Here is a 15,645-nt window from a genome sequence, read left to right on the forward strand (position 1 = left end):
TAAGGAGATTGCTCTCATGAGACTTCTGTAAGTTTACAATAAAATAAATAGATCATTTCTAATCATTCCTTTTAGAAATGAGCTCTTAGAAGAGTCTTATGCTTCTTTGCATTCCACAACTCTCATAGCTCAGTATCTTATATAGAGAAAGAACTAAATATATTACATTATTTGATATCTAAAGTAAAATGAAAATAGTTGAAGGTCCTTGTGGCAGCCTATTTTTCAAAGAAATAACATCTCTCATTCCACATGGTCTTCTTACAATGTGACTCTGACACTCTTCCCATTGAGAGATAGGGGTCTATGTTCCCTTTTAAATCTAGGCTATGATGCTGTGTGACTTTGAGACTAGGTCATAAAAAGCAAAACAGCTTTCATCTGTTTCTCTCTGGGATGTTTATTCTTAGAACTCAGCCATCATGCGGTGAGGAAGAACAAGGAGTCCCCGGGAAAGGCCATGTGTAGGTGTTCCAGCTAACAGTTCCAGCTAATCTCCTAAACAGCAGCCAGCATCAACCCTCAGACACGAGAGTGAGCAAACTTCAGGTGATTTCAGCCTTTAGCTATTTGTTGGGTTACCTCCACCCTTTAAGTTTCCTCAGTTGAGGACCTAGACATTGTAGGGCAGAGACGTGCCATCCCTGCAGCAACCTTTCTGAATTCCTGACCCATAAAATCTGTAAGCATAATAAAACGGTGGTTGTTTTACACCACTACCTCTGAGGTAGTCTGTTAACTGGAACAATCTGTTCATTTCTCTACATAAAGACATTACTAAAAAAATTTGAGAAAATTATATAAAACTAAGGGAAAATATTTTAAATATTAATACTTTAATAGACCCGTATACTCTTAATAATTCTGAAAATACATTGAAATGTCTAGAAGGTATGTAAATTTTATATAGGATCATTATTATTACATTTCTCTTACCTTTTCAAACTTCAATTTTACTGGTTTTGGATTGGTAGCAGTTACAGCTTCAGCAATTTCCTGACCAATCTTAAAAGACTGTTCCTTAGTAGCTCCTTTCAGTAGCACAAACATACTAGAGGATTAAAAAGAGAGTAGGGTAATGAGGTCTTTGTAAGAAAAAAAAACTTCATCAAGAGTAACTTTCTTGGTAAATACTCTAATACCAAAGAAACCTTCCCCCCCCCCTTTCCTATTCCTTATTAAGTTACTTCTTATCTAAGCTTTCTTATTTTATCACACTTTCCTTGTGTACTCATGGTATATCTTGTTACAGCTCTGTAAGACATCTAATATTTCTAGTTTAGTTACACATAGACCAGTTCAGTTATCACAGCTGCCAAGAAGGTCCTTGGTCACTCCTAGACATTTATAGATTTGTATGACACACAATTAGGTCAATCATAAAATAAGAGAAAATGTGAGTATAAAGAAATGGAATATTTACTTGGGATGTAGGAGGAAATTTCCTTCCAGAACTTAACTTAAAAAAGACACACATATATTTTGTAATATATGTTTATTGAAGAAAATAAAAGAAGGCACAAAGAAGAAAATGGCCATCTATAAAATCTCACCATTCAGGAAAAAGACACACCAAACCTTCTGTGTATATCTGTAAATTTTTTCTCATTTGGGAGCACAGATCATACTATTTTGTAACTTTCTCCTTTCATTTAATGGTATATTGTGAACATTTTCCATGTCACTTAGTCCTTTTACACTATTTTTACAGTTGTATTCTATTTCAATGTGTGGATATATTATAATTTAACCCAACACTGAAAATTTAATTATTAAAAATTTTTTGCTACTATTTCATATATAATTTGGCACACCTGATTCTGACCTCAGAATATTCCTAGAAGTGAAATGTCTTCATAAATGGTGTACACTAAAAATAATTTTTGAAAGATGCTGTAAAATTGCATTCCAGGGATATTTCTGATGTACAATCCCACCGGTAATATATGTAGGTCAAGAGAGAAGAATTTCTAATATGGATATAAAATTCCAATACAAAAAATAACTTAAAAGTTAACTTATAAAACAAAAGTATTAGGCATTTTTTCCTAATATAATCCAGTTAACTTTATAATAGCACTTTACACTTCAGCATATAAATACCATCATCTGAGACCAAGAGGAATAATGACTAATAGAGATTATAAGTTGATCTTCACTTATAATTTTAGTAGAAAGACATTAAATAGTGATATGGACAATATCTTGAAACACGACTTTAAGATTTTTGTTTCTAGTCTCGGAGCCACATAACCCAATCTTATATTTTGTTTCTAGTCTTGGAGCCACATAACCCAATCTTGTTTTTATATTGGACTTTAAATCTCATTTGGACAGTTTCTTTGGAAAAGCTCTTTCTCTGCCAGTACTAGAGACAGCACTTAGCATCTGATATGAAAAGCTTAAGAAAAGGATATTTTATTCAATATTACTTAAGGTCTTTAAAATAAAAATAGTCTCAATCTGAATTAATTTTAACATTCATTAAGGCAGAACAAACAGGCCTTGGTTATTTGTACCTTTAGGCTTAGGCTATACTTTGAACTACTTAAGCTTTTTATAATATTTTCTTTTTAAGCCTATCTAATATATATTATACTAATATATTTTTTAAATAAGATTATTATAAAATTTCCTTTTGAAAGATTATTTTTAACAACAGATTTTGGGACCTAGTGAAAAGTAAACTACTCACAGCTTTGGCAACTGTCCTTCAAAAACAGTTTGATTATTTTAAGATATATATTTAAATTCAGAGAGCTGCAGCTATAAGAGGAATTATTCAAATTAAAAACTGTTTCTTTAAACAGACTAGGCTCCTGTGTATACAGTTTTTTATAGTCTACCATCTACTTGGCTACCTGGAGGGATGCCACAGGAATCTTCACAGTCCTTGGCTTTCTCTCTTAAGATCATATCTGATAAATCAGGACCTGCGCTAGCTCTGATCATGAGATCATAAGCACCGGAAAGGACTTAGGTAGAACTCTATTTTTAGTTTAAGGATTACCCTTAAGCCATTCAAACATCTAAAGAGATGCAAAAAGACAACTACAAATCAGAAAGTTTGTTACCTGTCAGTATCACCATATACAACCCTTGCACCCCATTTCTTGGTATCGTTCACCAGTTTAATAGCTCGTTCCAAGGTCTCTCTTGCTTTGTGAACAATACTATCACCAACCTGTTGGTACAAACACATTGGAAATAATTTTTTAACATAGCTTAGTAAAGTCAATAGACAACATATAATAATTTTAATTACTAAATATTTCTAAAAATAAAATGAAGAGAAAACATAAAAAAACAAAAACAGTCATCATGTTGTCATTCTTTCTACAAATACTCAAGAAGAAAATGAGACGGATGAAGAATTTAAAGAAGGAACCAACCAATATATAGACTTGCCTGTGAGTAGTATAATGGACCACTTTATACGAGGTAGACAACTACATTTGATTCCTGGAAAAATAAACCTTGTTTATGGGAGCATTTTCTTATATGTCTGTAAATTTAGCAAGAAATTACCCTGTGTATATCTATGTGTGTGTGTGTGTATGTGCATCTTTCAAAATTTTGTTGGAATGTTATAATTTCTTTCAGTATCATTAAAATTAAGGCTGAAGTCTCAGTGATTGTTTATACATCCTTTTTAGATAATATTAAAATAAGAAAAAATGTATAGTTATAGGATGGAAAATATAAGTGTTCAGTTTAAATCAAGGAGGCAGACAGATATATGTCTAACAAGTTCTTCCATTTGAGTGGTGAGTTTCAACAATGACCATGGCATAAGATGACAAGACGAAAAAATGGTATGTCTTGAAAATAATGAGAAACAAGCTAATTATATTCCATAGTTAAGTAAACTAAGGAACTAGTATAGCATTGCTGCTTCATTTGTTAAACTCATTAAAACTAAGAGTTGGGGAAAATTTCCCTTCGGCACAAATAGAGCATTCTTTAAAATTTTAAAATACGAATTATCTAACTTTTCCTTTCATGTTAAGATACAAACAATAGTTATAATGATCCTCCCCTTTTTACTATAAAATTTGAATTACCTGAACTAAATGTAGGACTAAATACTACTTAAAAGGCTGTCCAAAGTTGCTTTACAAAAGAAATATTAAGTGTATGAACAAAGGACACTTTTAGCAGAAACTTAATTTGGGTTTTAAATTAAGATCATGATTTCTGTTAAGACCGTTCGTGTGTTGTAAAAACTTGAGAATTTGAACTATAATTTAACACATTTAAAAAATCATGTTATCTAATTAAAATTCAAGTTTTAATAAAATGTTTAATCTGTCATCTGTTGCCACTTTCAAACAAGGTAAACTTTAAAATACGTGATGGCAAACAGCCGGATGGGTGAGCCATCTAGTGTCAGAGTTGAAATATGCTTTTGAGATACACGCACATACTGACCCTAAACGTCTGCCTCCTGCCTACTCTGGAAGAGTCAGAACTCTTGCAGCTACCCCTGAAGACCATGCAGTGTGAAGGATTCAGTGGCATGAACGTGAGAGGGAAGAGGTTAAGAGTGGCATTTAAAACTGATTCTGATTCTTCGTTCATGGTTTCTAATTTGAAAAACATTGCTTCATTACAGGGATAAGAGACTGGAGATAAAAAGAGGAAAGTAATTAGTTTCACAATTTAGGCAATGGCTGAGATCCTGAAAAATCATAATAAGAAAAATATTTAAAATAAAAATTCTCACAATAGAAACAGAGTATTGGCAAGGATGTGATGAAAAGGGAACCCTTGTGGCTATTCTGGGTCTTTTACTTCATGTAAACTTTAGAATCAGTTTGTTAACACCTACAAAACAACTTGCTGGGATTTTTGACTGGTTTGCATTGAATCTATTGATCATTTTGAGATGAACTGACATCTTGACAATACTGAGTCTTCTTATCCATGAACGTGGAATATCTTTTCATTTATTTAGTACTTTGAGTCTTACACCAGAGTTTTGTAGTTTTCCTCATAAAGATCTTGTACATATTTTGTTAAATTTATACCAAAGTATTTCGTTTGGGGCGGGAGGGATGCTAATAAAAATGATATTGTGTTTTTAACTGAACATTCCACGTCTTCTTTGCTGGTATATAGGAAAGTGACTGACCTTTGCATACAGATCCTTATCTGTAGGGATCTATGTTCCAAGACACCCAGTGAATGCCTGAAACCATGGATAGTACTAAACCCTGTATGTACTATGTTTTTTCCTATACATAACTATGATAAAGTTTAATTTATAAATTAGGCACAGTAAGAGACTAAGAACAATAACTAAGAAAACAGAACAATTATAATATATTGTAAGAAAAGTTAAGTAAATGTTGTCTCTCAAAATATATTGTACTGTACTCACCTTTCTTATGATGTGAGATGATACAATGCCTATGTGATGAGATGAAATGAGGTGAATGACAGACACTGATGTAGTGTTAATAATCCTTCTGAGTTAATATAATATTATATAATATGTTACTTATATCACATGTAATATGATACCACAACAGGTCATCTGATAATTGAGATGCCTACTAAGTAATTAACCAGAGAGTGGAATATATAGCGTGGATACACTGGACAAAGGGATGATTCACTTTCCAGGTGGCGGAGTGGGACAGCACAAGATTTCATTACGCTACTCAAAATGGTGTGCAACTGAAAACTTATCAACTGTTTATTTCTGGAATTTTCCATTTAATGTTTCTGGACTGTGGTTGATGGTAACTGAAATCATGGAAAGTGAAAGCGTGGATGGATGGTGGTGGAGTTACTGTATTAACCTTGTATCCTGCAACTCTGCTATAATTGCTTACTAGTTCCAGGAGTTTTTTTTGGTCAATTCTTTTGGAATTGTTACACAGAGGATTATGTCATCTGTGAACGAAGACAGTTTTATCTCTTCCCTCCTAATCTGTATACCTTTTATTTCCTTTACTTGTCTTATTGTGTTAGCTAGAGGACTTCCAGTATGATGTTGAAAAGCAGTGGCGAGAGGGGACATCTTTGCCTTGTTCCTGATCTTAGTGGGAAAACTTCAAGTTTCTCAAGAAGTGTGATGTTAGCTGTAGTTTTTTTTTGTAAATGATCTTTATCAAGCTGAGGAAGCTCCCCTCCATTCCTAATTTACTGAGAATTTTTATCATAAATGGTTATTGGATTTTGTCAAATGCTTTTTCTGCATCTATTGATATGATCATGTGGTTTTTCTTATTTAGCCTGTATGTGATATGATGGATCTCATTAACTGATTTTTGAATGTTGATCCAGCCTTGCATACCTGGGATAAATCCCACTTGACTGTGGTGTGTAACTGTTTTTATACATTGTTGGATTTGATATGCCAGAATGTGGTCTATCTTGGTACACGTTCTATGTGAGCTTGAGAAGACTAGGTATTTTGCAATTGCTGAATTAAGTAGTCTACTACAAATGTGTTGTTGAGTTCAACTACACCCTGATTTTCTTTATTATTTTTTATTTGTTGCTTCCCCTTTTTTTCTTTTCTACTTTTTCTGTCTTGTGTGTGGTTTTGAAAATTTTATATAAATCCATTCTCTCCTTTCTTACATTATCAGTTCTATTTTTTTTAACTTTTTATAATAGTTGCCCCAAATTTTACGACATATATTTACTTGCAACGTCACTTTCAAATGCCACTATACCACTTCACAGGTGATGTGAGTACTTTATAATAATGAAATAAACCTAGTTCCTCCCTCCTATCCCTTGTATCATTTGTCATTCAATTTACTTACACGTAGGCATACATATATTCATAAACATACATAACCAAACACATTGTTGCCATTATTATTTTGAACAAACTGTTATCTGTTAGAGAAATTAAGAATAAGAAAAGTAAAAATGTTTATTTTACCTTCGATTATCCTTCTCTGATGCTCTTCTACTCTTTATGTAGATCTGAGTTTCCATCTCTCTAAAGAACTTAGTATTTCTTGCAAGTCAAGTCTACTTGCCAACAAATTCCCTCAACTTTTGTTTGTCTAAGAAAGTCTTCACTTCTCCTTCACTTGTGAATGATAATTTTGCAAGGTACAGAATTCTAGGTTGAAAATTTTCTTTTTCTCTCAACTGCAAATATTTTACTCCATTTTCTTTCTGCTGGCATGGTTTCTGAGGAAAAGTTTAATGTAATTCTTATCTTTGCTTTCTACAGGTAAGGTGTTTTTATTCTCTGGCTACTTTCAGGATTTTAAATTAATATGTTTATTGTTGATTTTCTATAATATAATAATGATAGCTCTATGTTTAGTTTTTTAGGGGAACTGATCCTGCTTGGTATTCTCTGAAGTTCCTGGATGTGGTTTTGTGTCTAACATTAATTTGGGGGAAATTCTGTCAGTATTGCTTCAAATTTATTTCTTTTCCTTCTGGGATTCCTAGCACATGTATATTTACACATTCTGTAGTTGTCCGACAGCTTCAGGATATTCTATCTCTGCCCCCTCATTTTTTTTTTTTCCTCTTTATATTTCAGCTTTGGCAGTTTCTATTGAGATTTCCTCAAGGTCAGAGATTCTTTTCTCAGCTATGTCCATTCTAAATAAGCTCATCAAAGGCATTCTTCATTTCTGTTACAGTTTTTTTTGATCTCCAGCACTTCCTTTTGATTCCTAGAGTTTCCATCTCTCTGCTTACATTGCCCATTTGTTCTCACATACTATCTATCCATTAGAATACTTAGAACCCTAATCAAAGTTATTTTAAATTTGTAGTCTGATAATTCCAACATCCCTGCCATATCTGAGTCTAGTTCTGATGCTTGCTCTGTCTCTTCAAACTGTGCCTCTTGGCTTTTAGTATGTCATTAATTTTTTTAAGGAATTGCTATAAACAGGTCTTTAGTAATGTGGTGGTGAGGTGTGGAGAGGGGAAGTGTTCTACAGTCTCCATGAATAGGTCTCAATCTTTCAGTGAGCCTGTACCTCTGGACTGTGGACTTCACATGTGCTTATCAGTTTTTTCCCTTCTTTGGTAGGACGAGATGGCTAGAGTGGGCTGGAGTATTTCCCTTCCTTCACATGGAAGGCTAGAGTGGTTGTAGTTGGATATTTCCTTTCCACAGATCAATTAAGCTCTCATTAAACTCCAGCAGGTTAAGCTATGGTTAGTTTCTCCTGAAGGCAGACCTTGTTAAGAACAGAATGCTGTGGAATATTTTAAAATGGTTCTTTCCTCTCCCAGTGCTAGAAGCACAAGGGAGTTTTTCTTCAATTTTAGTTCTCACTGTGAAAGACTGAGTGAGCTCCTAGAGGCAAAATTCACAAAAATGTGGGGGCCCCGATGACTGGGCCACTGGAGTTTTTCTCTCTCAGACTTGTCTACACTGAGCCTCCAGCCATTCATCAGTTGTACTTCAGGTTTCCCTGCCTTGGCACTGGTACTTATAGAGGTTTGTGCTCTGGTAAGTTGTGATTCTCTGTATCATTCACTTGTTGATCTCTTAAATTTGGAGGGCAGTTGTTTGCCCTGTGACTTCACTTCTCTGAGGGATCTAAGAAGAGCTGTTGACTTTTCAGTTTGTTCAGATTTTTATTTATTGTGAGAACAGAGTGGTGACTTCAAGCTTCTCATATGCTAGACCTGAAAGTGGAAGCCTCTTGCACAGGTTTTTGGAGTTCGCTTTGCCTACTGAGAGCTGTGTGGGAACTTTATTCTTCCACTGCTTTTCTCTTATTGAACTATTACAATATGGTATACCACAATGTTCTGGCCTTCATTTGACATGAAAAGATTAATAAAACAAGTTTACTCTGTTCTTTTCTCCATCACTAGAAAATTATTACTCTGTTACACTACACTGTATTCAGGTCAAATTAACATTCTAATTTAGTAAATAACAAGAAATTAGTCTTATTCTACAAAAAGTATCTTTCAGTTGCAACTACCACTACAAAACAAAGGCTTTGCTTAAATCTTTACTGGTACACTTGTAAATATGAAATCATTGTTGTTCATTCTGACATTTGGAGAAGCAACCTATCATCAGATCTCTATCAATATGTTAAAAGCAATTATGTAGTACTGAGATTGTTGTAAACATTTCTATAAATTTGGCACCAAAATCTAATGCTAATAGTTGGTTACAATATGGTTATCCAGATTATGTAGAAAAAAGTGTATGCTAATTTCTAAAATTATAATTGAAATGAAGACACAAAGAGTTCTCACAGAGAAAACCAACAAATTCCTAAGAGTATGTATATATATAAGCCCTGGTTTGAGAAAAACTGATCCTATGTCATTGACATAAAACTCTTTAAAGTTTTACAACAAAACAAAGTGTTTTCATGAACAGGTAAACAGGTATTCATTTAATGCTGGCTTTAGTTTCTTTCAAAAAAACTACAGAATTGTATCACTTACCTCAATGCACGGCATTCTCCCAGAAAAATTGGCAGCTGTATAGCCAAATGTGACATTCGCTATAAGCTTAAGTCCTAACTGACGTGCATCGAGCATTCGTGAAAGGGCTCTGTCTTGCTTGTAAGCCTTCATTGACTGCTTCACCATGAGTCTAGTCTTCAAAATTTCTTCGAGCATTCTTGGTAGCACACCCTTTCTCACTGAAGGCTATCATAAAGGAAAAAAGAATGTTTAAAATCCCTTAAACATTATAGATTTAGATAATTAAGAAGGAAGCACAAAGTATAACAATAGTCAACTGTCAGGAATTGAAACATACTAATAATAGAGTGGCCACAGGACCAGTGGCCGTCAATACAAAATCATCACATTTTCTTTCTTTTGAAGAGGACTTTTCTCCTAAAAAGTTCCTGTAATGTTTATAAATCTAATGAAGCACTATTATGTGAGTTCAAAGACCTCCAGGGAGGAGGATGTCAACTAGTGCATAAGAGAGCATACAACAAGTTCAGAGGGAAATTTTGTTCAAAACTATGATCCAAACCCCCACTCTTTCAGAAAGACACATGGGATTTGTATCACTTATAACAAACCTCAGTTTTTAAAGATCTCATCCTAATGACCCCAGTAATCTGCATGGAACTCCATTTATCTACCTTGGAAGAATGATGAGCTGGGTTGACTCTGCTGACATTCAAACCTGTAGTTCCAAGGACTCTAGGTATTTCAAATCTGATGCTTAGACCACTAAGCCATCCCCTCCGGCCTATATTTATTAGCAATCTGGAAGAGGGGATGAATAGTGAGGTGATAAAATTTGTTGATGCCAAAAAAAAAATCATTTGTATTAATCAAGACTAGGGAGAATTTATGAGAACTCCAATAGGAATGAAAACCACAAAACAGTATTAAACTTTGAAGATGATTCACAGACACGTGCAAGGTAATAATGCATGTCGGACTGAACAATTATAACCTAAGGTATAGGATAATCACATTCCTTAATATTAAAAAAATTTTATTTTCATTAAGCTTTACACATTGGGTCAAAATGTTGATGCAAGTTTTAAAAATGCTGTTAAAGGGAGATAATATAATAAGCTGATAGATACGTGACAATGAAAACATACTCTAACCTCTAATTCATTCTGTATACCTTCTGAAGAAACCATGTTTATGTTAAAATATATGTCATAATATGAAGATATAATATTCCCCCGAAAGGAATGTATCATTAATTCTCTGGTAAAACTTTTCTTCATATCTAAATAGCTAATTTTAGGGTACTCTTCAAACATAGCATCTTCTTATGGTGAAGAATGATGCTACTTTTGCTAAGTACACCAGAATGAATTTGAGGGCTAGTGAGGGCCATGCTACCACCCTACTGTCCCACGATTCTAGTATAGACCCACTGCTAAGGAACTAGAATAGAAAGAAATGAAGTTGGCACATGAGAGGCAATGTAGTCTTCTCCTAGATCTCTCCCATTTGTCTTTAATTTACTCATTTATGAGGCTTTCCTCTTTTGAGGGGAGATAGGGAGAGAAAAAAAGACTCTATTATTAGTTTGGATATCTTCTTAAAAATGCAATCAAATAAGTGTATCATTATTTCTGAAAGTCTTAATTTAAAATAATGTGGATGAACAATTAGAGTTTACACATTAAAGCAATTTAAATCTTTATAAGTTGTCATCATTGTGACCATCAAATATAGTTATTTAAGTCTGCCAGATTCTAATAGAGGGTAGAAGGTATTGTGTAAGCTATTTCTTTCAATATTTCACTAAAAACTAAGATCTAACAATTAAAAGATTTTAAATCAAAATTCATGCAAAACAAGATGACTTTTTTTAATGCTTCTTAGACGATTCCTATATCTTTGCCTTTTGAGATGAGATATTCAACTAAACAATTTTTCCCCCTATTTTATAGGCCAACAACATCTAAACCATTAGCTCTCCAAAGGTTAAGCCATAGTTATACCTTTCATTTACAAGAGAGTATTACCTTGACAAAAGCTATTCCATTGGGGGAAACTGTGATATCATGCCTAATTTGGTAAAGCAAATCTGGAGGTACTCTTAGAGAGGTACAGCCAAATTTGAACTCATCACACCTGTTAAGAAAGAAAACATTAAGCAAATACTTTCTCAAACCATCGAATACAGAGTCTAAGCAATTTCAGGAATCTTTCTAATTCCTTTAGAAATTTATTTTCAAACATCTAAACATGAATTCATTTATTTAGTAATATGTTTATTCATCTAATTACCATAAAGCAGTTCTTCAAATATTTACAATTTGTTAAAAGAAATATTTCTTAAACGGTCCTATCCTAAAATTTATGGGTAAAATCTATACTGAAATACCAAATTTCAACTCGTTGTCTGATTGTAGTTCCTTACATTAAGTTCTTTAAAGAAAAATTTAAGTCTTAAATAAAAAAAATTGTAAATAACTTTGCAAGTTTCCGTTCTTAATAAAAAGACACGATTACCAATACAATTTCCGCAAATGCTTTCTATGAAGGAGTGAATATACTCTAGATAATACTATAACACTTGATTTTAAATACACAAAAGTCATTATTAAGGAAGACTGTATTTCTTACAATATGAGAAAAATATCTACTCCTTTGAGTATTTGAAATGTTATGACATTTAGCTTATAAAATTCATTGACATGAATAACTAAAACCTAATATTTAACAATGTGACTTTTTTAAAAAAAATCAAAACTATTTCTAAGAAAAGTCAAGAGGAGGTGATAGCTGGAGTCTTAAGATCATAATTCTCAATCTGTTCCACTGAATGGTGATTTATATCAGCAAATTAAATATAACTTTCATTTAAAAAGAGACTCTAGATATACATAGAGAGTGAAACAGACAGTTGCAAGGCTGATCTATTCATGATCTTCTTCATATGTATCATCCATTCACAATACTGAATTAGTCATATGGTCATCGGTGTCAATTAGTAAAGTAACTAACAATAATGAATTAGCTGTGCTACAGCCCATTCATCTTGCTCATTAGAACAGTCTCAAGAGCAAAGAGACACTCAAAGTCTAATTTCATTAAGAAGTACAAAGCACAACATAATTGCAATATGAAAAAAACTTACTTTCCCAAGTTCTCAACATGGCCAAGGCAGGTGGAAAAACAGTAGTTGTATGCAATCACAATTGAAGGATATAGTGACTGAAAATCCAAGACGAGAACAGAGTTGCTATAAAAGCGAGATTCAGGCTCCATAATGAGCGGAACACATTGTGGGGCTCTCATTTGGGACCTCTGCTGTACACTAGGTGTCACAGGAATATAGTTCATTGGTTTAGCAATACGCAACATCATTGATTCCACACGGTACTGCGGGAAGAGAGGTGAAGGTGGGGAAGAGAAGAAGAAACAGTTTAAATACAAATATACTGGTCTTGAATATGTGATAATAATCTGAGGGATGTTTTGCTCTTCAGAATAAAGCAGCATGACTTTCTTACAATTCAGTTATACAGTATTGGTTATTTACTTAGCTTTTAGGTGCCTGAAAGGGGAATTCGTAAATCCTTTTCCTATTATTATAACTTTGATAAAAACTGCAAAAATAACAAAATACTTACACTATAAGTCGATATTAAATATAAGACAGATATAATTAGATTTCTTTTTATATTTAAATACAGCTATATCATAACGAACATGTAGGAGAGCCAGCTGTATAGTCTGTCAACTTAATTGAAAAAGTTGGTCAATATTTAAGAAATTGATTTGGGAAAATTAGAAAATAGAAGTCAGGAGACTTGAGATGAATAAATGTTATCCTAAATTTTCAAGAAGGAATCACAAGGATTCTAGAATTGAAAGGCAGTCAGCTTAGTACTCGCAAAATTGAATCAATCAATTACTGATTGTAATAACCGCCATGAAGCAGATGGTTTGGGGTATTATAAAAAAAAGCACTCGCAAGAATCAGCATGAGTTCACTGAAATGTTCTCATGTGGTTTTAAGGTATCCAACTTTTAAAAATTATTATAAGCCACCTCAGATAGCTTTTAAAACCTGTGGGGGTACAAATAAATAAAATAAATAGCTTATAAGCAATGAAATTAAATAAACGAACAGGTAATGCCAAAGTCGTTAGAGCTCTATTTTTGCTATAATTACTGAATTCGTAAACTGGGGGAATGTTGTAGACATGAAGTAATTAAAATAAAATAAAAGATTTTATGAGGTTAAGGATCCTGAGTGATTTAATATAGTATCCTTGATCTTAGCACAATGTTTATTTAACACACTAAAAGTATTCAAATACGTATTTATTGAATGAATGCCGTGAACAATTTTCAGCAAGGCATTTGATAAAATCTCTCATTATGTCCTTGGGATATTAGTTAGGAAGATATAATGAATTAAATGGCTTCCAAGGTCTCATTTTTAACATTAAAAAAATGATAATGTCCACTTAAAATGATTTCCAAATCCTTTTTTTTTTTTTTAAATTAGCTGTTGGGAGCTGAAACAAGCCACATTTAGGAATGTAAAACAAAAGAGACATAGACTTTCTTTGCTGCTTCCCCAGTTATAAGGGCCTTTGAAGGTATCCTTAATCACAGTGACAATATTCATGAACAGTATTTCCCTCAAGGACACAATCATTTATTTTTTTAATGCCATGAAAAACGGCAATTGCCAGAAAGGTAGGATGGAGGAAAAAAAATAAGAAGTGGAGCTGTTAGTGAAATTAAAGCTTTTCCAGAAAAATAAAATGATAAGATCTGATCAACCGGCTATATATATTAGCTGGTACCAGATAGGAAGTTCAAAAAAACAAATCACCTCAAACATCTTGAAAGTAAAGCACTCACTCACACACAGTTCAAATGTGTTTGTGGGGGGGAGGGAGGAGGGGGAAGAAAAGAAAAAAAAAAGAAAAGAAAAAAGAAAAATTCCTACCTGTGAACCCCTTGTCAGTACATGTAAAAACTGAATGCCAAAAAGTCTAGCCATTTCACTGGTTTTCCCAATCAGGTCCAGCTGTTCTAACATTTGGAGATTTCCACGGACACGGCTGATGTAATGATCAACCATTTTCCATCTGTTAAAAGAGAATCCATGCTATGAACATTAGGTAAAAATCTGGACACTTGAAATTGGTATTGTTTTCATTCTGCCAAAACATACATATTAAAAGTGAGGTTACTTAGGAGGAAGTAATGATGTATGTTAAGGAGTTCCTAGATTTGGTCAAAGGGTCTGCTATGATTTAGTTTTAATACATATTGACGCACTGCTTTCCAGGTTTTAATAATTTACATTCATACTAATGATGATAAAATGCTAGTTTACTTGCATCTTTGTCAACTCTGGGGATTATAATTTTTAATTTTTTAAGTGTTACTAGTTTCATAGGCAAAAAATTGCATTGCATTTTAATATATTTTGTTTTAATTAATGTAATCCTTCAATTATGCAGATTTGCCAAATGTAAATGAGACAGTGCATTATGTGTGGACTCAATCAGTTCCTTTAAAATAAAACGGATTTAACAGCTCATCCTTTCTGTAGACCACATGGGTAATCAATGACCTGCCTTGGAGGTTGATGATCTTTTCTTCTGCTTGATCTAGTGTACTGTTGAACTCCTCTAGTGAAGTGTTCAGTTCAGCTACTTTTTTCAGCTCCATTTATGTTTAGTACTTTTTAATATTTTCTACCTCTGTTGAAATTCTCATTCTGTTCATGCACTATTCTCTTGACCTTGGTGAGCATCTTTATGACAGTTATTTTGAATCTTCTATCAGGTAAATCATATTAACTATTTTATTATGGTCAATTCCTAGAGATTTATCTTGTTCCTTTGTCTGGGATGTCTTTGCCTGATTCTTCATTTTCCTTAACTCTCTGTATTAGTGTCCTGCATCAGACAAAGCTGACACTTCTCCCAGTCTTCGTGGACCAGCCCTGTCCAGGAGGCCTCCACCAATCACCCCACAGAATCTGGAGGCCTCTATCAACTCTTTCCCTTCCCAAGGAGAAGCAAGCAACTAGGGTTTTTGTCCACTCACTTTGTGGTAAGCAGGATGGGGAGTTATGGTCTGCAAGTCCAAATCACTGTGTCCATTCCCCATCAAAGAGCTAGATTGTGCAGGACCTGTTGGAGGTCCGAGACTGGACAGACAGATAACAGCTCTTTGGGTAGCCTAGGAGGAGGTGGGACATTGGAT

The 15,645-nt window shown here is 33.6% G+C and overlaps 1 protein-coding gene across 1 annotated transcript in view; it reads right to left on the bottom strand.

Annotated features, from left to right (window-relative positions):
• The window catches only part of REV3L (REV3 like, DNA directed polymerase zeta catalytic subunit), a 136,691-nt gene that overhangs the window by 12,631 nt on the left and 108,415 nt on the right, over positions 1–15,645 (bottom strand). The window contains 6 exon segments of the mRNA XM_039870451.1: positions 937–1,051; positions 3,075–3,184; positions 9,415–9,621; positions 11,427–11,535; positions 12,545–12,789; positions 14,375–14,516. Of these exon segments, the coding sequence (XP_039726385.1) occupies positions 937–1,051; positions 3,075–3,184; positions 9,415–9,621; positions 11,427–11,535; positions 12,545–12,789; positions 14,375–14,516 (928 nt within the window).

Source organism: Pteropus medius, unplaced genomic scaffold (assembly GCF_902729225.1).
Source record: "Pteropus medius unplaced genomic scaffold, Ma_sr-lr_union100, whole genome shotgun sequence".
Classification (NCBI taxonomy): Eukaryota; Metazoa; Chordata; class Mammalia; order Chiroptera; family Pteropodidae; genus Pteropus; species Pteropus medius.